The sequence below is a fragment of the Apteryx mantelli genome, chromosome 8, assembly GCF_036417845.1.
Source record: "Apteryx mantelli isolate bAptMan1 chromosome 8, bAptMan1.hap1, whole genome shotgun sequence".
Lineage (NCBI taxonomy): Eukaryota > Metazoa > Chordata > Aves > Apterygiformes > Apterygidae > Apteryx > Apteryx mantelli.
The window spans coordinates 12,632,927-12,652,786 of NC_089985.1; the positions used below are offsets into that span (position 1 = coordinate 12,632,927).

General features: G+C 55.3%; 1 protein-coding gene across 2 annotated transcripts in view; it reads left to right on the plus strand.

Moving 5' to 3' along the window:
* PBX1 (PBX homeobox 1) overlaps nucleotides 1-13,767 on the plus strand; it is a 162,610-nt gene extending 148,843 nt beyond the window's left edge. The window contains exon 9 of one of the 2 annotated variants that reach the window (XM_067300640.1): nucleotides 8,615-13,767. In XM_067300640.1, coding sequence (XP_067156741.1) covers nucleotides 8,615-8,707 — 93 coding nt within the window. In that variant the 3' untranslated portion in view covers nucleotides 8,708-13,767. The remainder of the gene's footprint in view (nucleotides 1-8,614) is intronic. The other variant, XM_067300641.1, reaches the window with a different exon arrangement.
* The last annotated feature ends 6,093 nt before the right edge of the window (nucleotides 13,768-19,860 follow it).

Here is a 19,860-nt window from a genome sequence, read left to right on the forward strand (position 1 = left end):
GGCTCAGAATGCCACTTAGTAGGACTTGTCTTTGCTTTTACGGTCACCTAGTTTATTGCTTCTGTATCGGTCACGCCAGCGGCAGAGTTTTGCCCACAAAAAAAGTGGCGACTGGGCAGGCTTTGTGCAGGCAGCTGGCGTCTAGGCCTGTCAGAGCGGATCAGCGTTCGCACGGCACCTGCGGCCACACGCGTTCAGCTGAGAGGAACTGCTAAACAGGTGACACCTAGTGTAACGGCAGTGGGGAATGTCACCATGAACGTCCAGGCCTCGAAATCTCTCCGCAAGGAGGCCAATGGCGGCATCCGGAGCGGCCATCTAAAAATAACCCGTCCCCAGCCAGCAGCCGAAGCTGGGCCAGGGAAGAGGGAGGGCGTTGAAAACACGGTGACGATGGGGTCGATCGTAATGACGGTCACAAATAAAGCACAAAAGAAAACGCAACCCGAGAAAACCTCACCCAACAGAAATGGGAGAGGATGGGAGGGGGAGGGAGGGCTTCAGAACATCTTCTCCTTGTTCCTGGGTGCGCTGGCGGGTTCTGACTAGCATGAAAATTCATAGCGACAAGCTGTGTCGTACAGGGCAAAATCGATCAGACACACACAAGGAGAACCGAGTGTAGATTTGGGACAGCAATCCAACTTCATTTCTCAGATCAATCGTCCGCCATCTCAGCGGCAGTGACAGCAAGCTGGGAGAAGGGGGCAGCCTGGAAAAGGAGGCTGTGCTGGCGGAGTGAGTTTTGCTGTTGCTGTCTGGGGCGGCGAGGGGAGGAGGGGGCGGTTGGCCATGGGCATGGCTTTCTGCCGCTGTGGTCGCTGCAGCCCCCTTCGAGTGGTGAGGAGGATACAGACTGAGGTGGGATTATCTTGGGACGAGCAGGAAGGCAGCATCTGTTGTGTTTTGCTGCATACGTGGCTCATGGGAAGGGCTGGAAGAGGAGTCTTGTTGGGGAGAGGGGGGGTAGAGCTCAGCCCCAGCTCTTGGATCACCCCTGGCAGCACCATGGGTGTCTTCCTCAAGCGATCCGCCTCCAGAAGTGCAGTGGAGGGACATCTGGGGAGCTCCCGGCTCTGCCAGCCAGCATCTGTGACTTCTGGTCAATTTGAAATGAAGGCACTGAGAAGGAGACATGATACAAGAGGAAGCACTGAAAGAGCTTCCTCACACCCTCCAGCCCTTCCGTCCCTCTACGTTTCACTCAGGGAAGGGAGAACATGGCCTCGGCTGCCAACTGTAGGTTCGCCCAGGTGGGACGGCAGCCCCGTGTCCAGGCAGCCCAGCGGGAGCATTGACCTGATGCGTCTCTCTTTGCGTCCCTTCCTCCTTCTGGCCAAGGAGGCCACCTGGGTTTTGCCACGGGCAGGACCTTGCGTGTGAAAGCCTTTGGGCCGTTGGTGTGGCAGAGGCCACCACCGAGGCAGGGAGAGCCCCAATGTGCGAGGAAGGTGGGAGATGCAGTTGGTAGGGTTGGGTGCTTTCCTCCCCTCTTGCTTGGGCGCGCGGAGATGGAGCAGGCGCTGGGGCTTAGCAGGAAGCTTGACGTCACGAGGCAGAGCCAGGGAGGATTTGTGAAGTAATGTAATTGAACATGTGCAGATAATTATGTCTCATTACATAAGCCCGTTGCAAAAACGGTGCTTGAAAATGCCACATGAAAGAGCCTATCGTTCCGCATTAATTTCTCTGTGCACTGAATTTATTCCCTTTCTGGCTTTTTAATACTTGAAGAGTAAATGAATCAGAGGCTGATCATGATAAGAGATGATACTTTTGTCTAAATTAAAATACCCCCAAGGAAAGAGGCTGAGCTGATTATGGTTGCAGTTGGCTTGGAAAATAACAGTGGGCTGAGTTAAGCCAAAATTTGCGGGGATGGTTGCTGCTGGGGATTATGAGACAGGGAGGGGGACGACGGGAGAGAGGAGAAGAAAGAGGTACTGTTAACCAGAAAGCCAGATAAGAGGAGAACAACTGGTCTAGTATTTCCGGCTGTCAGCAGTGGTGGTAATGGGAGAGCCCGTATTGCCACGGACAGCACTGGGAATTGGCAAGCTGACAGAGGCTCTGAGGTCCACTCTGCGCTTCCCAGGTGGGGATCTGGGATGTATGGGATTTGATGGCTGCTTGGGTTGATTTTCTAGGACAGCAGAAGCCCAAACTGGCCCAAAGGGGCCAGACATGGGAATGCTCTTCAGAGAAGGACAGGGTGGCAAGTGGGCAAAACACCTGCCCAGGTTTTGGGGATGATTCCTCAGTTCCAGGTAGTGCATTTCCCCACAGGTAGCTGCTCTAACTCTGGCAGGCACCTAGAGCAAGGCAGAGAGTAGGGAAGTTTTAGAGCTGAGCAGGAACTTTACAAAGCATCTTCTGGGTTGTGTCTCTCTCTCCCTGAATGTTTTGCTTCCCTCATATCCCTGGCAGCATGTTCCTCTCTGTGGCTTTTATTGTCACTTATCGTCCTTCCCAGTAGATCCCAAAGTGCTTGATGAACCACAGCCACGTGATTTGTCCACCCCTGAATTGTGGCTGCCTTCTGGGGAAGCGTTGTTCCTCAGCAAAGTCTAGGCAACTGCTTTATCCAGGCACGGGGAAGAAGAACCCTGTAGCCTCATCAAAGATGCAGGCAGGTTTTTCCTGCCTCTCCCCTAAACCTTTTAATGCTGAGGGAGGGCTGCGGGTTGCAGGAGAAAGCTGCTAGTGACACAGAAAACTGTGCATCCCCCACATAACTCGAGCATCCCCGTGAGCCATTGGAAGGAGATGAACCGAAACCTAGTCAAGAGCCCTGTCACAAAGATCTCTGCATAGGGCTGAGGTTAAGTCATCCCCAGAGCCCGTCAGGTCTGGGAAGTCAGAAACAGGTTCCCCAGCTCCACCGTTATAGACCTTGGCAAGGGAGACAACGCACAGGGTTTGCGTTCCTTGGTGGAGGAGGAATTTTTAAATGCGTGTAAGTCATGACAGCCGAGGACAAAAATATACCCCAAGCCCAGTTTCCTCTGTGGCTCTTCTGCGAATGTGTCTGCTAGTCGCAGCTGCTCGACGGCTGACAGAACGCCCCGTGCTGCTCCCGTCAGCTCTGCGGGGCTAAAAGGGCTGGAGTCAGTTCTGCATCGTTACCAGAATAATCAGCTATGTCCCAACCAGCACATCCCTGTGACCTGCAATGATGTCTGAGGCAGAGAGAAAACAGCTGGCTTTTCATATCCCAGCCGGAGATACGTCGGGAAGCACTCTTCCCAGCAAGAGGAGGGGGCTGTCTGAGGCCTCGTGCGTCCGTTCGAGGAGCAGTGGAGGGACAATCGGGACAGGAGCCTTCGTGCAGGTTTCCTGCCTGCCTTGGATGGCCCTGGGAGGAAGGAGGGACCCTCTGCCTGAAAGGAGCTGCTGCTTTGGGCCCGATTGTGCTGTTCTTGCAAGCTTTAAGGTTGGGGTTTTTGCACAGTTAGGCTTCAGGTGTCCGATACACCTGGACAGTGCCTTTTCATGTGGGTCTGCATGTATACCCACTCTTGGGTCCTCAAGGCTCGGATTTCCAAAGGCTTTAGAAGTCCGAATTCCAGTGACTTCCAATAAAAGTCGGACCCTTTATTCCCATAATCTGTTGGAGGGCCCCAGCCCAAAGTGTTGCCCTTCCTGCACTACTCTGCAAGCCTAAATTCACAAAGTATTTTAGGTTCCTAAATGCCTGTTAAATCCACCTGGGGACAAGTGCTGACCGCTGAGTGAATCTCAGTGCTCCCCCGCTGGTTCAGCAGGGAGATCTTTGCAGGACGGGGCTCCCCCGATGTAACAACACACTTGTGCTATGAAGTGCAGTTGCTCCAGTGGATTTGCCTACAAGCACACTGGTAATTCAGAATGAGGTTGCTACAAATGCATAGATCAGCTAGCTAATTAACTAATGAGTTATAATCATCTTAACAAAAACTCTTTCAGAAATTTTTTTTTTTTGGAGTCCCAGCTCCCCCCCTCTTTCTCTCCCTTGTCCTTCCCATCCCTAACCCTCTAGCAGAGAAAATTGGACAGGCCAATTTATAGATTGTTTAAAAGTCTAGTACAGGAGGCTATTTTTAAAGTTCATCAGTGTGCAAATTTTTGATTTATGAATGCTGTTCTGTGTTGCTGTGTGTATTTACACAGCAATATTTGTCATTAAGATGTTGGTAGTCAGTAGCAGGATGTGGGATTGATTTTTGCATCCACTCTTGTCAGCTGAAAGCAGGGATCGTCACAGTGCACTTCAATGGCCCTGATACTGTAGGATGCTTGTGGTGAGAACCCTTTCTCCAAGAATTTGTGCCTTGCAAAGAAAGCATCCGTAGCTCTGCCCCTCCACAAGCTACGATTCACAATTGAAAGCTGATCTAACGGGTATTCAGTCCATGAGCCCATCTGTCACGTATTTGATGGCTTGTGGGAGATGTCTTTGCTTGTCCTGAAGACTGCAGGAAAAGAGCTGCTGCCGTGACTCTTGGGAAGTGACACTGGATATTCCTGCATGCTGCCAGATGCCTGCTGACACCTACTCACGTGTCCCCTGTTCTGCCCCCTTTGACTCCTTGACCCAGAGACAGTAGCACAGGGTCTAGCACTACAGAGGTTGCAAGAGGAGCAGCCGTCTCTGAGCTCTTCTGTGCCTCTCTCGGCCTCCTGGGGCAGGGGACCAGTGCTGACGAGAGAGGCATGTATCTAGCATGCATCACACGTGGCCTATGGTAGCGACCCCTTCCACCAGCTTGCCCGCAAGCCTGAGATTGCAGGCGTTTGTTAGCCGCACATCGTTTGGCAAACGAGGAGCTTGGTTTCCTAGGGCTGGCCAGATCTGATTGGGTTCCCTGTTGTTTAATAAGAGCTTGAGTGCATATCGTAAGGAGAGACTAATAGGCTCTTAAAAACCCGCAGGTATGAAATCTCTTTGAGGCTGCTCCTGTTCCATCAGGTTCTCAGTTTCCCCTGTATCTGATGCATTTGGAGGCTGACCTGACATCTGCCTGCCCTGTTGATGGTGGGACAAGGATTTGGTCACAGAAAGCAGGATGTTGAGACAGCCTACCTGCAAAGCAGAAAGCTCATCAAAAAAGAGACAGAAGCTCAGCTACCAACCCCTGGGCTAACAGCCAACCAGACTTGCTGGAGGTGACAAAAATGCTGTAAGACCTGCAGCAATAAAAGAAACAGGCACTAAAAACAGTTGCTTCAGCAATCCATCACTGTGGCTCCACAACTTGGACAGCCACCAAGGCCTTGCCCATGCACTGAGACCAGATGATGATGTTCAAAAAGATGTCCTGAAGTCCTTTGCTCTGTCTTTGGCTTCTGTCCCTCCTGAAGAAGTCACAGCTATGTGCAGGGGTTCCTGAGAGGTTCTGCAAGGAGCAACAGTCGCTGCTGACTCCTCAGAAAAATCCGTTGTCTTTGAGGGAGATGTTTATCACAGCAGATCCCAAAGTGTTTATTATGGTCAGATCCCAACTGATCTCCTTAGTTAGGGAAAAGAGGCAGGGCTGACTGGATGTGTCGTGCATGTGGCCTTGACCAATGCCACAACTGTAGTCCAAACCCCACCACCCATAGTGTACACAGCAGGCTCCCGAACTTTGTTCAGGCTTCAGTGAACTCTGCTGGCTACGATGGGTTGAACTTTGGAAACAGAGGGGTGAGTATGGATGGTGACTGTATGTCCTCAATGGGGTGAAGGACCCAGCCTCCTCGTGGAGGGCTTGTCCGTACCATGCAGCAAAGGATGGCCCAAGATGCTCCAGTTGTGGCCAACCCTGGGGCCTCTTTCCCATTGCTCCACCCGCAACTGGGGAGCCTTATTGGGCTGGGAGAACAGAGCTGTGGGGTCTGTGGGATGGAGGGAAGTGCCTTTGGGACCAAACCCCACGGGAGGTTAGGTCAGCATCTCCCCCAGTCCTCTTGTCTTCTCACTGGATCCTGTGACAGAGGTGGTCATGAGGGCACAAACTCCTTCCCTGCAAAACAGGAAGGTGATTCCCAATCTTGAGTAGAGTGGGGCTTCCCAGCATTTTGGGGGGCAGAGGGGGACAGGGAGAGAGATGCTGAATATCAAGGCACCGCAGTCATTGTCTCTAAGATGTTCTCCCTCTTGCTCCTTTCAACCGCGGCTGGCACAAAAAAGCCTCTCTAAAAATAGTTCAGCACGATAGGGACCGAGCCCTGCTCCGAAGGGCCCCCTCCTCCTCTTCCCCCCTTCTGCTCGCTGTAATGACCCTGCAAACACTAAATGGCATCTGAGTGCATTAAGCAGCAAACGCTCCGGTGACATAGCAATTACGGCTCTGAAATAGATTTGGTGCGTCACGGAAGATAAGGGTTTTGAAAGTTTCTGTTGTGATTATAGCTTGTAACTCCAACAAATAACAGGCTTTGTAATAAGAGGCTGCCAGCACAGCTATTGTGGTTCTCTCTCACTGATGGCACGTAAATTGCTATTAATGTCCTAAGTGTACTTGAATATGCCAGTCTCTGGGCGGTGGAGTTGGCTCTGTGTCTCTCTTTACACGGCCTGTCATTGTCGGGCTGATAATCTACAGTAATTGCTGCCTCTTGCAATGGTCCAAGATGTGTAAGGGTGGATATTGGATCTCGGGGAACACACAGACTGTGCGTATTGGTGCCTGTGTGTGGGCGCGACGTGATCTGCCGCCTTGCGGGGCGCGATGGGGGCCTGCCGCAAGCTGGCCCCGTGTGGCCGTGTCTCCTGGCGCATTGGTGGGCAACCGCGGTGGCGGGATCTCTTGGATGTTACAAGGCCATAACTGTCCATGCATCGCCTGGTTTCACGCTTGGGCCCAAGGTGTAGTCTAGCAGTCTTTGATGCGCCAGATCCAGTAGCAACTTCAGACCGTGACTCCTGTCTTTGTATTGCCTAAATACCTTTGCAGGCACGGGCCGAGGTGGTGGCACGTGTGTTTGCACGCTTAGATGTGCATGCAGAAGGATGCACAAGCTGGTTGTGTGTGTGGCTCTGCCTTTTCCCTATCTACTTTTTACGTGCCCTGGTGCAAGTTAGTTTTCCCACTCCAGCTTATGTTTCTGTGGCTTGCTCGTGGTCAGCTCTGTGGTAGCTGCTTTGCTCCTGTCTCAGCTGCCTCTCGGTAGCCCTTTGCAAGGGGCAGGCACGGAAGCGATGGTCAGCGTATGTAACCACCAGGGAGCTGTGGACGGCTATGGGCTTTCTGCTCGTTCCTCTTCCGCGCCTCGGGGTGGTGCGGCTTTTCCTCCCCTTACCCCTGGGGCACTTTGGGGAAGCACCACGTCCCCAAAGCGTCCTTGCTAGTGGCATATGGCCCACCTCCAGCCACCCTCGCGTGCTGCGCTGACGCGAGCAGCTCTGCGGCCGCCGCGTGGTCCCGGCGCGCCGGGACTGTCACGGCCGGTGATGGATGCCCCGTGTCAGTGGAGCGCTGCGGAGGGAGGCGCCGGCGGAGGCAGCCGGGGAGGGCCAAGCAGCCCAGGCATGTCTAAAGCGGGACGGCGGCTGTTACCAACTTGAGCGCAGGCAGGAGTTTGGAGGGATTAATTAGCCTAGCACTGAATCAATGTCAGAGCGAGCCGAGGAGGCTGGGTGCGACATCTGCTCCTCTCCGAAGGGGACGGCAACTCCGAGAGGAAGCAGCAGCCGGAAAAGAGCAGCGTCTGCCTGCTTCCTGCTCCCACTCGCTGCCATGGGGGCCCCTCTGGCCAGCTCTGCTCTCAGGAGGCCTGGAAATTCAGCAGTGCGTGGGAAGGCACCATCTCTTGCATTGCCCCCTCTTGCACCAACTGGCCTGTTTTTAGGAGGAGAAATGAGTTTCCCACCCTGCTTTGCTGTGTGACCCCTCAGATGGGCCCTGGGGCCAAGGTGCAGCGATTGCATCTCTGTTGCGATGTGGCTCGGAGGAGTCCGTCAAGGACGGGCTCCTGGTGTGCACGGAGGGCCCGCGCCGGGAGCCAGCGCAGAGCTGGGCTCTGGCGTGCTGGCTGCAACCTTGCCGTGCTCGGCCGGGGGGGTTCGCCCAGGAGCAGGCTCCTCGGCGGGAGGGATTTAATGGGACCCCCCCTCGGGATGGCATTTGAGGAGGTTGTCTCAGGACGTGGGCTCTGTAACGAAGCGACATCCGGTGCGGGCTCTCGGGATGGGTGCCAGATAAGCTAAGCGCCAGGAAGCCGCGACTGTGGAAGGAGGCAGTTCTCCTCTGCACGGCCCTGCCGGGGCGGATCAAGCAGAAGGAGCCGCTCTTCTCAGCGACAAGGCTCAGTGCCGATGGCTTCCCTTGGCCGCAAGGGCCAGCGTGGCCGGGAGTCGCCCCCTCCGCGGTGGCCCTGCAGCCCCTGGGAGACGGGCAGCCCGCGGTCCCTCCCCGCCGCTGCTCCGCAGGAGGAAAGGTGCCCTGAAACCCGCCGAGGGAGGGATGGGGCCATGGGGAAGGGTCCTATTTGGGGGTAAAAAATGCTGAGTTTGGGTTGCGTCCGAGCGTGGCCTTACCGCTGCAGAAATGGGGGGGGGGTCCGCGGCGGAGGGGCTGTTTTGGCCGGGCGGGCCGTGGCGGCGGGTGCGTGCGACGGCGGCTCACCCAGCTGTGTCTCTCCGTTCCCGCAGGCTAATGGAGGTTGGCAAGACGCTACTACCCCGTCGTCGGTGACCTCCCCCACAGAAGGCCCTGGCAGCGTTCACTCTGATACCTCCAACTGATCTCCCGGCAAATTGCATCCCTGGCTGACCCCGGCCCCCGGCGGGGCGGGAGGGGAGGGGGCCTCTCCGAACACCGCAGCAGTCAGACTGGAGGTGAACCCAATCAGCACACACACGAAGACTCCTTCTCTTCTCTTCTCTTCGTCGGGATGCTTTTTTCAGCCAATCTGGACACTTCTTTATACTCTCTTCCCTTTCTTTTCTGGGTAGAAGCCACTCTTCCCCCCCCTCGCCGCCACCACAACACCCCCCGCCCCTCCCCACACCTTCCCACCGAAGCCTATTTCGACAGGTAGAAGAATTGTAAGGAGGAAAAGCAAAAATCGCCGCCGCAAAAAAAAAAACCAAACAAACCAAAAGCAGTGCACGGCCTCGTGCTGGGTTTCTTGTCGAGGAGCCAAAAATGTACCTCAGTCGAGTCTCGCTCCTTCCCTCCCGGGCAGCCCCCCCCCCCCCGTTTCTTGCACGCTACCTCGCAGTGGGAAAACGCCGCATCAGCCCTCTGTCCTGCTGCTTCCTCATCACCGCTGGTGCTGGGAAGAGCTAGCAGACCGCCTGCCTCCCCGCGCCACGGTTGTGCCGATGCCTCGGTGAGTTGCCCCCCAGGGCAGTGCCGGTTACAGGGCAGATGAACGCAACCCCGCTGCACGTAGGAGAAAGAGCCAAATTCCCCCGCTGTTGCTCCCCATGGCTTTCAAAAGGTACCAGGCCATTCCCAGACCCGTGGAAACAGCCAGCCTGTGCTGTCCCCGGCGCTGCTCTGCCGCAGATCTCGAACACGTTGGCTTTTCTGAGCTGGATCAGATGCGCTGCTCACCCGCGTGTGCTTTGCAGGAAAGCCCCGAGAGAGATAAAACCCCGCAGTTGTGCCCACCGGTATCCTTCACTGCGATACTGCTAGGGATGGGGAGGAGAGGAGGGAAGGAAACAAAGCAGAAGGAGGCAGGTGAGAAATTATCATCACTGATAACGAAAGCACTGAGCGCATCCGCAGTGTTTTACATGATCAAGCATTAAGTAATGATTGATGGGACCCATGCAGTTTTCTCGCAGCACCTAGGGAGGCCAGCAGTGGATTTTTTCTATTGAGGAAAGCATCGCATGGTGTTGGCTTGTATTTTTGCCTACGGGGCTACCTGCTGTAGAGTCGAGCAGGCGTCGGGGGCGTCCCGGGCCATGGAAAAGAAGGACATGGGTTTCCCAAGTGCTGACAGGGCCCAAAGGGTTTGGGGGCCTCCTCCGGCCGTTGCATTCCCCAAGCCATGCCAGAGAGGCAGTGGTGCCTGGCACGTGTGTGGAGGAGTGACCGTGACAGCGCGGTCTGTAGTTAGCTCCTAGGATTGGTAATGACGTCAGGAAAGCCGAGGTTGGATCCCAGAGGCCGGACGCAGTCCATGCGCAGGGTGAATGGAGTGGGTGATTTTGGTTACTGTTAATACAGCAGGTTTGCTTGAGGAGGAAACTCTAAGATGAGTGGATGTCCCTCTTGGGGATTTTTTTCAAATTAAGCTGATGGTTTCAGTCCTTGGAGTTACTATGGCATGTGGCATCCAAAGTCATGGGAGAACTTGAGTGATCCCCTGGCTGGCCACAGGTCTGCTTTTTGGGTGACTGGTGACTGGTGGTAAGCAGGGTTTCTTCCTGCTGAAACACTCCTTTAGACAGATGATGTGGCCTCTCGTTTAAGAGCAGGATAACAAATTTGCCCCATGCAATTGGCCAAGCTTTGCCATGAGCAATAGGGCAGGAGGACGTTGGAGTGTAGAAGTTTTGGCTGCAAGTTCTTCCAGCAGGCAAGGAGGCCAGGCCAACCCTCTGCGTGTCCAGGGTAGGGGTTTGCAGGATCAGAGCCCAGGTTTTGTGCAGATTTGTGTGTGTATAACGGGCATGGCGCCTTGTGACGTACTGTAATACCTCTTCACTGCATCTCGTGCTCTCCCAAGTCCATGGCTCGTGCTCCCTTCTCCACCCTGCCTGCACCGGCGTCTGCTTCGCCAGCCATTGCGAGATCAGAATAATGCTAGCAGTGTTGAGCGGGAACCATTCAAAATTAAAGCTCTGCCAGAAAAATTTCCACCCTTCCATTGGAAAAGATAATGGAGATTGGCCTGCAGCCCAGCACCGAGCGTTTTCGGTCCCGCAAAGGTGACGTGTTTGCAGCCCTGAGGCACTGTGACCTTGCAGAGCTGGGCCAGCAGCGTTAGTCGCATGAAGCAGAGGTCAAGCGTGGCTTTCCATGGGGAATAACCCCAGAGCGCTCCCAAGCACTTGCTTTGAAATTTGGGGATTTCACCCAATTAAGAGAAATCTTGATTCAGTAGATTTTTTTTATATCACAGAGCTGGTGGGGATCAGAGTAGGACTTTGAGCACCTTTGAAAGGCAGGCTTTAAAAATGGCAAAAACTCCTGCTTTTTGTTCATTTTTTGTGTCGCTAGCGTTGAGAGACTTTGCGTCCCTCGCTGAGAAGACAAAGGCCGGGCTCTGGGGCCACTGGGCGCCGCGTGCCGGGTGGTCCTTAGTGGGCAGAAGCGAGTACGTGGAGAGCAGAGAGAGGTTGTTTCCCGCGAGGGCCGCCCGCGTGTGCCGCCCACCTCCTCCTCCTCCTCCTCCTCCTCTTCCTCCTCACGTGGCCTCTCTCTGTAGTCACCGCTGCTCCCAGCGTGGCCTCCTGACCGTTCCCATCCCACGCGCGAAGCCGAGGCCTCATTCCAGCACCGCGTTTCAGGGTCGTGGAGGTGAGGCTGGGCTCGCGTGTCCCGAGCAGCGGCGCCGAAGCGCTCGGCGGGACGGGGCCCCTCCGGCGGCCGGCCGGTCGGTCGGCCCCGAGCCGGGCGGCGGGAATGCCATGGTACCTCTTGAAAGCGAGCCCTTCGAGAGCGGAGCCGCCCCAGCACCGTGTCCCCGAGCGCCGGCGCGCGCCTCTGCCCTGCGGTTGCTGCCTGGCCCTGCGCCCCTGCCCCGGGCACGGCGGGGACTCCTTGACGGTACTTTGCAAATCACCTTTTCGGTTTCCCGTTTTTTGCCCCTCCGGTTTGCATTGTCGTAGCTGGCTGGTCGCTTGCCCTTTTTCTTTGCCTTTTGTTTTTTTCGGTTGTGTTTCTCCTCCCCCCTTCCCCCCCCAAAGTGTTGTGGGTTTTTTCTTCTTTTTTTTTTTTTTTGTTCTGCCCAGAAAAACCTGACTTCGATACCAAAAAAACAAAACGAAACAAAAAAACAAAAAAACAAACAAAAAACTGCAGAAACTCAAAAAAAATAAAAATGAAAAAAACACAAAAAAAACTCGACGATTCTTTCAGCTTTATTAACATTTTCCATTGTTTCTTGCGATTTGTGTCTCGTTCTTTGTAGTATTGATGATAACGAACATTTGATAATGAATGTTCTTGTATATTCAGATAAAGGAAAAAAAAAACCAAAAACGCAGTCTGAATTTAATAGTGTTTATAATAAAAAAATAAAAAATGACCCTCTTAGCACGCAAAATTGAACAGGGGGAAGGTCCCATCCCTGTTCTTTCTGTGGCAACAAGCGCTTCATTCCTGTATAGTTTATAACATCAAACTACCTACATTCATCTTCTTTTTTTTGTTTGTTTTTCCCATTTTTTTTAATTTTCTCGCATTTGTGAATTAGTTCAAGAATGCTAGAAAAGTGTAGAGTTGTGCACACTCATTTCTTATTACACAATGTTTAAAAAGTGACAGTAATTCATTTTGTAAAACTTAAAAAAAAATGGTTGGAATAGTGAGCATTAATAGGTACATTCTAACACTTTATGTTTCTTAACGTTGAGACCCAGAAATTTCCTTTTTATTATTTTATTTTTTGGCATTATTTTTGGGGGGGGGGGGGCTTTGATGATGATGATGATGATGATGATGATGACGGATTTCTTTTCACCTGTCCGAGACAACGGCCTTGCAGCTTCCTCTCCCCTCCGCTTTTGGTCCGTGTTCGAAGTGATGTGAAAAGTTACGCTGGCTTTTTTTGGCTGTTTCTCCTGCCTCCGTGGGGGCCCGGCCCCGGAAGATCCGTCGGTGGCTGCTGCTTTGGGGCCGGGGCGGGGGGGAGCCGGCGCCTCCGGAGCGGCCGAGGGGTGTCGGGGGGAGCCGGGGGAGCCGGGTCCCGAGGCTGCCGGTCCCGGTGCCTCCGTCCCGGGGGGATGCGCGGCCCCGGGCCCTGCCGAAGGGCTGAAGGGGGCCGACGGCCCGAATCCTCCCCAAATGCCGTAGCCCCTGGGCCGCGGCCCCCTTAGGCTCTGCCCCGGACGCTGGCCAAGCGGCTGCCCTGAGCTCCCCCGTGCCGTCGGCGTCAAGCGGGGCGCTCGGCCCCGCGACGAGGGGAGCGACGCGAGCCCGCGGCTGGCCTCGAGCCGCAGCCCCGTTCTGCGGGACGGGATCCGGCGGGCGCCGCCTTCCCCCGCGGCCCTCCAGCCCCCCGGTGCCTCCGGAAAGCTGCACGGCGGGGTGCAAGGAGAAGTGCTGAGCCAGAAGCTGAGCGGCATCGTTTCATTTTTCTCTTGACGATATTTTCCCTCCCCCCCCCTCCAAAAAAACCTGAACTTTTCACATCACTAATCGGTTTAGGGTTCGGGGTGTTATTTTTAATCCCAAGGCTACCTGGAGTCCTTTTGTTTTCATACACCTTTATTATTATTATTATTATTATTATTATTATTAAGACAATGTAAATCAGACGTTGCCTGGGGGGTTGGTTTTGTTGGTTTGCTTTTTTGTTCTCCTTGCAAAGCCCTTTCTATCCCTTGTAAAGATGATCCAGTTGTTCTGAGTTCCTTTTTCTTTTCTCTTTTTTTTCCCCCCTTTTTTTCCCCCCTCCCTAATGGATTCCAAATATTAAAAAAAAAAAGAAAAAAAATCCCTAAAAAAAGAGTCTCTGTTCTGACTTGGTTTTGAAACTTTAAGCTTTTCTGCTTCTGTAAAGGAAAAAAAGGCCTCTGTCTTTCTGATCCCAATTGAGACTTTTATGTTCTATGACGATACTAACAAGGTGTAGGTTTTACAGTTTCCTGATTTGTACTGGTAATGCATATTCCAAATAAATAGTTTCTTTTGTTGCAAAAAAAAAAAAAAAAAAAAAACTTAAACCAAAGCTGGCGTATTTTTTGCAAGGAAAAGGAGCGAGCCTGGGCCCTTGGGGAGTTTTACATCCCTGAAGATGTAAAATCCTGCGGGGGGCACCTGGTCGCAGCCGGACCACCCCGGCTCCTGGCCCCGTGTCGCACGCACCAGCGTCTGGTCCGGGGGTGGATGCAGATGCTGCCGTGATTTTGGGGCTGAGCGAGGGGAAGGAAGGAGCGGGTGTGCCGCAGGGAGCGCGAGCAAGCGCACCGGTCCGGCGCCGGGCTGCCGGCGCTGCCCCCTGCTCCCGGCGGCGGGAGCTTAGCGCAGCGGAGGGAGGAGAGGCAGGGGCGATTCCCCATGCAGAGCATCCCCCACTGCTCCGGGGGAATCCCTCCTCCTGCCCCCGCGCCTCGGTTCCCCCATGCACGGCGGGGCAGGATGCCTTGTGCCGGGCGGCCGCAGCGCTCGGCTCGGGAAGAGCCAGCTCTCCCGTGAGCGTCGCGGCCGGGAATCGCCGGGCGGGAAGGGCTTCGCTGGCCGGCCGCGGTGGCCGGGCCTGGCTCCCGGCCGGCAGCGTTGCAGGAGTGACGAGACAACGTCCAACCTGGAGCCCACCTAAGTCGGGTCTCGGCAGGGCGGTCCCAAGGGAAGTGCTGCTCCGTGCACACAAAAAACATGCTTAATACCTCTTTCGTTAGCTGCTGTTGTTAACCACTTTTTTGAACTTTTTAGTGCGCTTTTTCCAATACACTAGCATGGGTTTTCCTTTATGAAACCCAGTGATGGAGCGGGGCTGTGGAACAGGATGAAGAGTTTATTGGTTTCTTATGTTTTCCTGGGTTTTCAGTTAAGAACCAAATAGATGCAAGCTTTGAAACTGTTTCTGAGGGGAAAACACTTTTCAATCTAAAAAACAGTCCATGAGTGGGATGGAAAACAGCACAGCTGATCCCTCTACCATTCCCTGGGAAAAGGAGACTCGGGCTGCAAGTTTTCTGTCCCTCCCCTGGTGCCGGACAGCCAGCGTCACCCACCTAATCCCCCCGGGAAAAGCCCCTCGGGGTGCGCGATGGCGCCCGCAGGAGCCGGGAGTGCCCTCGGCCCCTTGGCAGCTCCCGGGACAACTCGGCCAGCCCGTTCCCGTCCCCCACATCGCCGTGGCAGTGGATCCCAAAAATAACCCCCTGCCCGGCATTGCAGCCCTGTGGCCCCCAAAGCCCTTGGCGTGGGGAGGGTCCTGAGCCAGATGAGCTGCATGAGCTTCTTTTTTCCTTTTTTAACGGCTGCATTTTTGGTTTTGGAGGAAAAGGGCCTGATTCTAACCCGGTTTGGCTCCTGGAGCAGCGGTGGCCAGGAGGGGCTCGGGGGGGCCGCGGGGCCCCCGGCGCGCTGCGGAGGGAGAGGGCGGCCGTGATTTCCCCACTCCCCGCTGCCGTCCCGTCCGCGAGCCAGGCTGAGCCGGCGATAAATAAAATCCCCGGGAGCCCCGAGGCCGGCGCCCGGCGTTGACGGGACGCCCGGCCCCGCTCGGAGGCGCTGCCTGCCGCCGCCTGCGCTCCCCCGCGGACTCCTTGCCGATGGTTACTCAGTCGCGGCGTGACCTTTCGGTGCTAAATAGCAGTGCGATATCCGTGCGGGCCGGCCTCCAGCGCCGGCGGGCAATCGGCTGCATCGCCGCCTCGCAGGAGACCCACGAGACCCCCCCCCGGCAGTGGCACGCCGCCCGGCTCCGCGCAAGCCCCCGGCCGCTATCTATCTACCTATCTCCCTCCGCCGGCGCCCCCCGCGTGCCGGGCTAAATGTCAGCGCGCTCCCGGCCGCGCGTTTCTGATGATAAACGCTCAGCCCGTCGCGGAACAGCCAAACGTCAGGGCTCGGGCTGGCCCCGCGCGCCGGCACCCCGGGCGGCCCCGGCACGGAGCCCGCGGGCGGCCGGCGGGCGTTGAGCAGGGCCTGCCTCTCTCCGCTCGCATCTTCCCTCTTCCCTGCAAAAAGGAGGGGTTTTTGTTGGTTTTTTTAAGGTAGGAAATGGCAAATCCAGCCTCCCGGAGCGTTTGGGCGGACCCTGCTCTGTGCCGCATCCTCGCTCGCTCGCCGCTGGCGGCAAAAAGGGGGACAAAGCCGCACGAGCCAAAGTGCCCAGCCGACACTTTTATAGCTGGAAAAGTATTTTGGATAAGTATCTCCCAGTCCTCGAGGTCCAGCCCAAGCCAGGGCAAACCGAACTCCCTGGCTGCATATACCGATGTGAAAAATCCCCCCCACCCCCTCCTCTTCCCAAACTTCCCACATCTGTTAAAATTTTCCACGGGGAAGGGCTGAGTTGGGCGGGAGGGAGGCTGCAGGCAGCACCACTAAATTGCAAAGCCAATTTAGCCGGGATGACATGTTTTCTAACCGGCAAGAAATATCACCCCATTAGACTAAGCCACTTCTAGTCTAACAAGGACCCTGCCAGCCAAATCCCACTATTTTATAATTGTTTGCATTTTCATTATAGAGTCTTTTATCTCCTCCCCGTCTTGCTTCCACACCTTTCTTGTGTTGTTTCCTGTGCTTCTCCATCTTCTCCTTATATGAACATAAATTTTTTTGGGCAGCTGAGTTTAGCCCTGCTTGCCCAGCTGTGGGCCATTGCTCCAGCGAGAGATGGGGCTAGGAAACACGGCCGCTGGCTCCCGCCGCCCCGGAGGGGTGGTGCAAGCCACAGGTGCCTCTGCCAGCCCTCGGGCCCAAACGCACCTTTGAACTTACACAGCCAATAGTTAAAAACTGGCTTTTTTGGTGTTTTTTTCTATTTATTTCATTAGCGATTCCCCTTGCCCTGGTCCCCGACCACCCCAGGCGGACGGTTTGCCTCTGCAGCCCCCCACTCGCCGGCCGAGCGACTGGCGCTGATTTACGGCCGCCGCACGCCTGGGTCTGCCCAGCCCTCGGCACAGCCGGTATCTGCCGCCTCTTTTCCTGCGCTAGGGGCAAAAAGGTGTGGGGACACTGGTGGCACGGGCGAGCCGGAGCCTTTCCGCGCCTGCAGACGGAGGTAAAAGTTTCTTGCATCGGCAAAGCACAAACAGCTGGCAGCCCGCTTCCCTGGATGGGGGTGGACAGTGCTTTTTTGAAGCCAATGGGTAAATTGAGGCACGGAGCAGCTCCATGACCTGCCCAAGCCATCCGCAGAGGGAGCCCAGGTGTCCCGGCACCCCAGGCTGCCTGTGCTGGCTCCCAGCTCCCAGCGGCCCTCCTGTGCCTGACTTTCAAGCACAAAAACCAAGCCTTTGGACGAAAGCACTTGAGATAAGAAAGTGCATTTTTAACGCAAAGAGTTGAACCCCTGGAAAAGATTTTTGACCATGCAAACCTCCCCTCACAAAAAAAAAAAAAAAAAAAAAAAAAAAAAAGTCAAGCAGAAGGATGCAGAGCTCTCCTGGAGCTTTTTCCACCCACAGGCAGGTACAGGGGGGGTAGGGGGGGGAAGGTGTCTCTCCCCTCCCCGGTTGCCTTCCCCGTCTGCAAGGCTGGGACTTCCCGCATCCCTGCCCGGCAGCTCACACCAAGAGCCAGCGCTGCCACCAGAGATGGTGGCGGGGGCAAACTGCTGGTGCGCAGTGGATGGCAAGCATGCCCCAGATATTAATAATCCTTCTAAAATAACCGAGTGGTTTGGAGGCATTAAAGTTATAGTTTGCAGTAAACCCCATGTCTGTTTGCTGGAGACTTTAATATATTGCAGGAAGTTTCGCCTATAAAAGGTGATTGTTATGTTTTCTCCAGTTCACCAGGAGTATATAACTTACGACCTCCATAAATGTGAGTGGGTCTCGCAAGTCAGTCCATCAGTCTTTGGAGTAATTCTGCTTTGTAGTAAAATATTTTACTGTGCTTCCCTCCTGCCCTGGATGCAGGCAGAGCCGCTCCGTCTGGATGGGCTGGGGGCCAGCGCCTGCCTCTGGGGCCCTCCCCGGCCGGCACCGCGGGGGAAAACACTGCTGTGTCCTTTGGGGGGGGGGGAAAAAAACTAAAAATGACCCTGCCTGGAAGTGTGAACTATTGGGAACGTGGGCTACACCTTTTAATTATGGCTAATGAGGTAGGGGTTTAATAGCTCTCTATGGGAATTGGTGTGTCCTTCTGCACGTTTGCTCTTCGATGCCGCAGTGGGCAGGGGTGGTGGGTCCAAAAGCAGCCGAGGTTTCCTTGCGGGAAGGGCTGAGTCGCGGGACCGGGATTTTTCTCCTTGCTGTCGCTTCCCAGCGGGTAGCGATGTTGTCGGGTTTTGCAGCATCACTGCCACCAAGATGATTCGTTTGCCCCCAAACTCGACTCTCATACACAGACGGCTGCACGCGCCCAGCTCCAGCATGCGGGGCTGCAGGCGGGAAAGCTCAGGGACTCTCGGAGATCCCAGCTAATTAAAAATGTAAATTAAAGGTCAAGCCTCATGTCGCAAGGGCTGCTATCACTTTGCAAAGGTGTGAATTACAGGAGCGAGTTACTGGCAGAGCGGCAGCTTTCCATTTCGAGGTGAGGCCCCGTCTCTCGGAGGAAGGAGAAAGGAGCCTTTTGGAAACGTGCAGAATTTTTGCCCCGATTTATGAGGATTTTGCAGGCGGAGAGCGGCAGCGCCGGCACGCGCCGTGGCTGGGATGCTGAAGCTCTTGCTGAGGCTGCGCCAGCGATTACCCAGTCCTCTTGCTGACTCAGCTACATCACGTCTCCCCTCATCCTGCTGCTAATTAGACTCCAGCCTCTCATCTTGTTAATAAGCTTCCAGTTCATTTGCATACAAAAAAAAAAAGGGAGAATGAAAGCAAGCAGCTCGTTTTACCTTCAACATGTGGCTAAGTCTTATTAAAATATTTAACTTTTTATCACGGCGCAGAAGCAGCTGTTTAGCCTGAGCCCGGCGCAGGCAGCTGCAACCAGTTTGGCGCTTCCCGGGCGCGCTGGACCTTCCCCTGTGGAGCAGGAGAGCGGCACGCATGTGCCGACCGAATAGCCATCCTGCGGTGAGTCCTGTGCACCGCAAGGTGCTAAGGGCTGGGGTCATTTCCAGTTATTGCCTGGTTTTGCCTGATCTGATTTGCCCCCCCACCATTGCTCAGGCCAGTGCTTCTGGGACTGAGGAGTACCCAGGTAGCAAAAGCCACATGGGTGATGGGCCCTCAAGGTGTCCCTGGGTAATACAGCGCAGAATATTGGGAATTGTAGCTTGGAAAAACCCATGTTTATCCCTCCCTAGGAGTACCCAAGGGAAATCAGAAGTGAAAAAGCTGCAGAGGGGCTGAGAGCAGAAGCGGCTGTAGCTCCTGCAGGCCAGGAGGTGCTTGCAATGGGGGCTGCACAGTGCCCACATCTGGAGAAGAAATGCGGGTGACACGCTGGCCGAACGGTGTCCAACACGCCATGGTTTGCAGCACTTACAGAGCCCGATTTGGGCATCAAGTGGGTAAATCCCATCAGGTTTCCAGCCCACGCTGCGCAGCATGCAGCCTCCCGACGGGAGCCTGTCCCGAAAAGGAGCGAGGCGAAGGCCGTGTTAGCAATGCAGGCGAACGCTGGAGTGAAGGTGAACTTGCCATCCCAGGCTGCAGACACGCAGGTTATTTCATTACGATTAATTAACCCGGGACTAAGAGATTTGCAAGTTAACCAAACACCGGCTTGCTTGCTGGAGCCCAGCCAGCATGGGGGGGGGGGGGGGGGTGATGGGACGCCGCTTTCTGAGCTGCCTCCGCTGCCAGCTTCCCGGTGCCAAGCGCTCCGGAGGACACGGGCAGGGTGGAAGGACCAGCCTGGAAAATTGCCCACTGATCTGCTACAAATATATCGCCAGTCGCTGCGCCAGCGGTCCCGGGAGCAAAGGCAAGGGGTCGGCGCATCCCGCAGCGCCTCTGCCAGCCCCGTGCTGGGCAGGGCGGACGCGGAGCCAAGCCAGGGCACAAGGATGCTCCCGCCTGTGCCGAGAGCCGGGAGCCGAGCCCAGCCGGCTGCTGTTTCCCTGCTCAGCCCCGCTCCTGACTGACTGATAAAGCCCTTTTGCAGGAGGCTGCAAGCGGCACGGCGGGGCCAG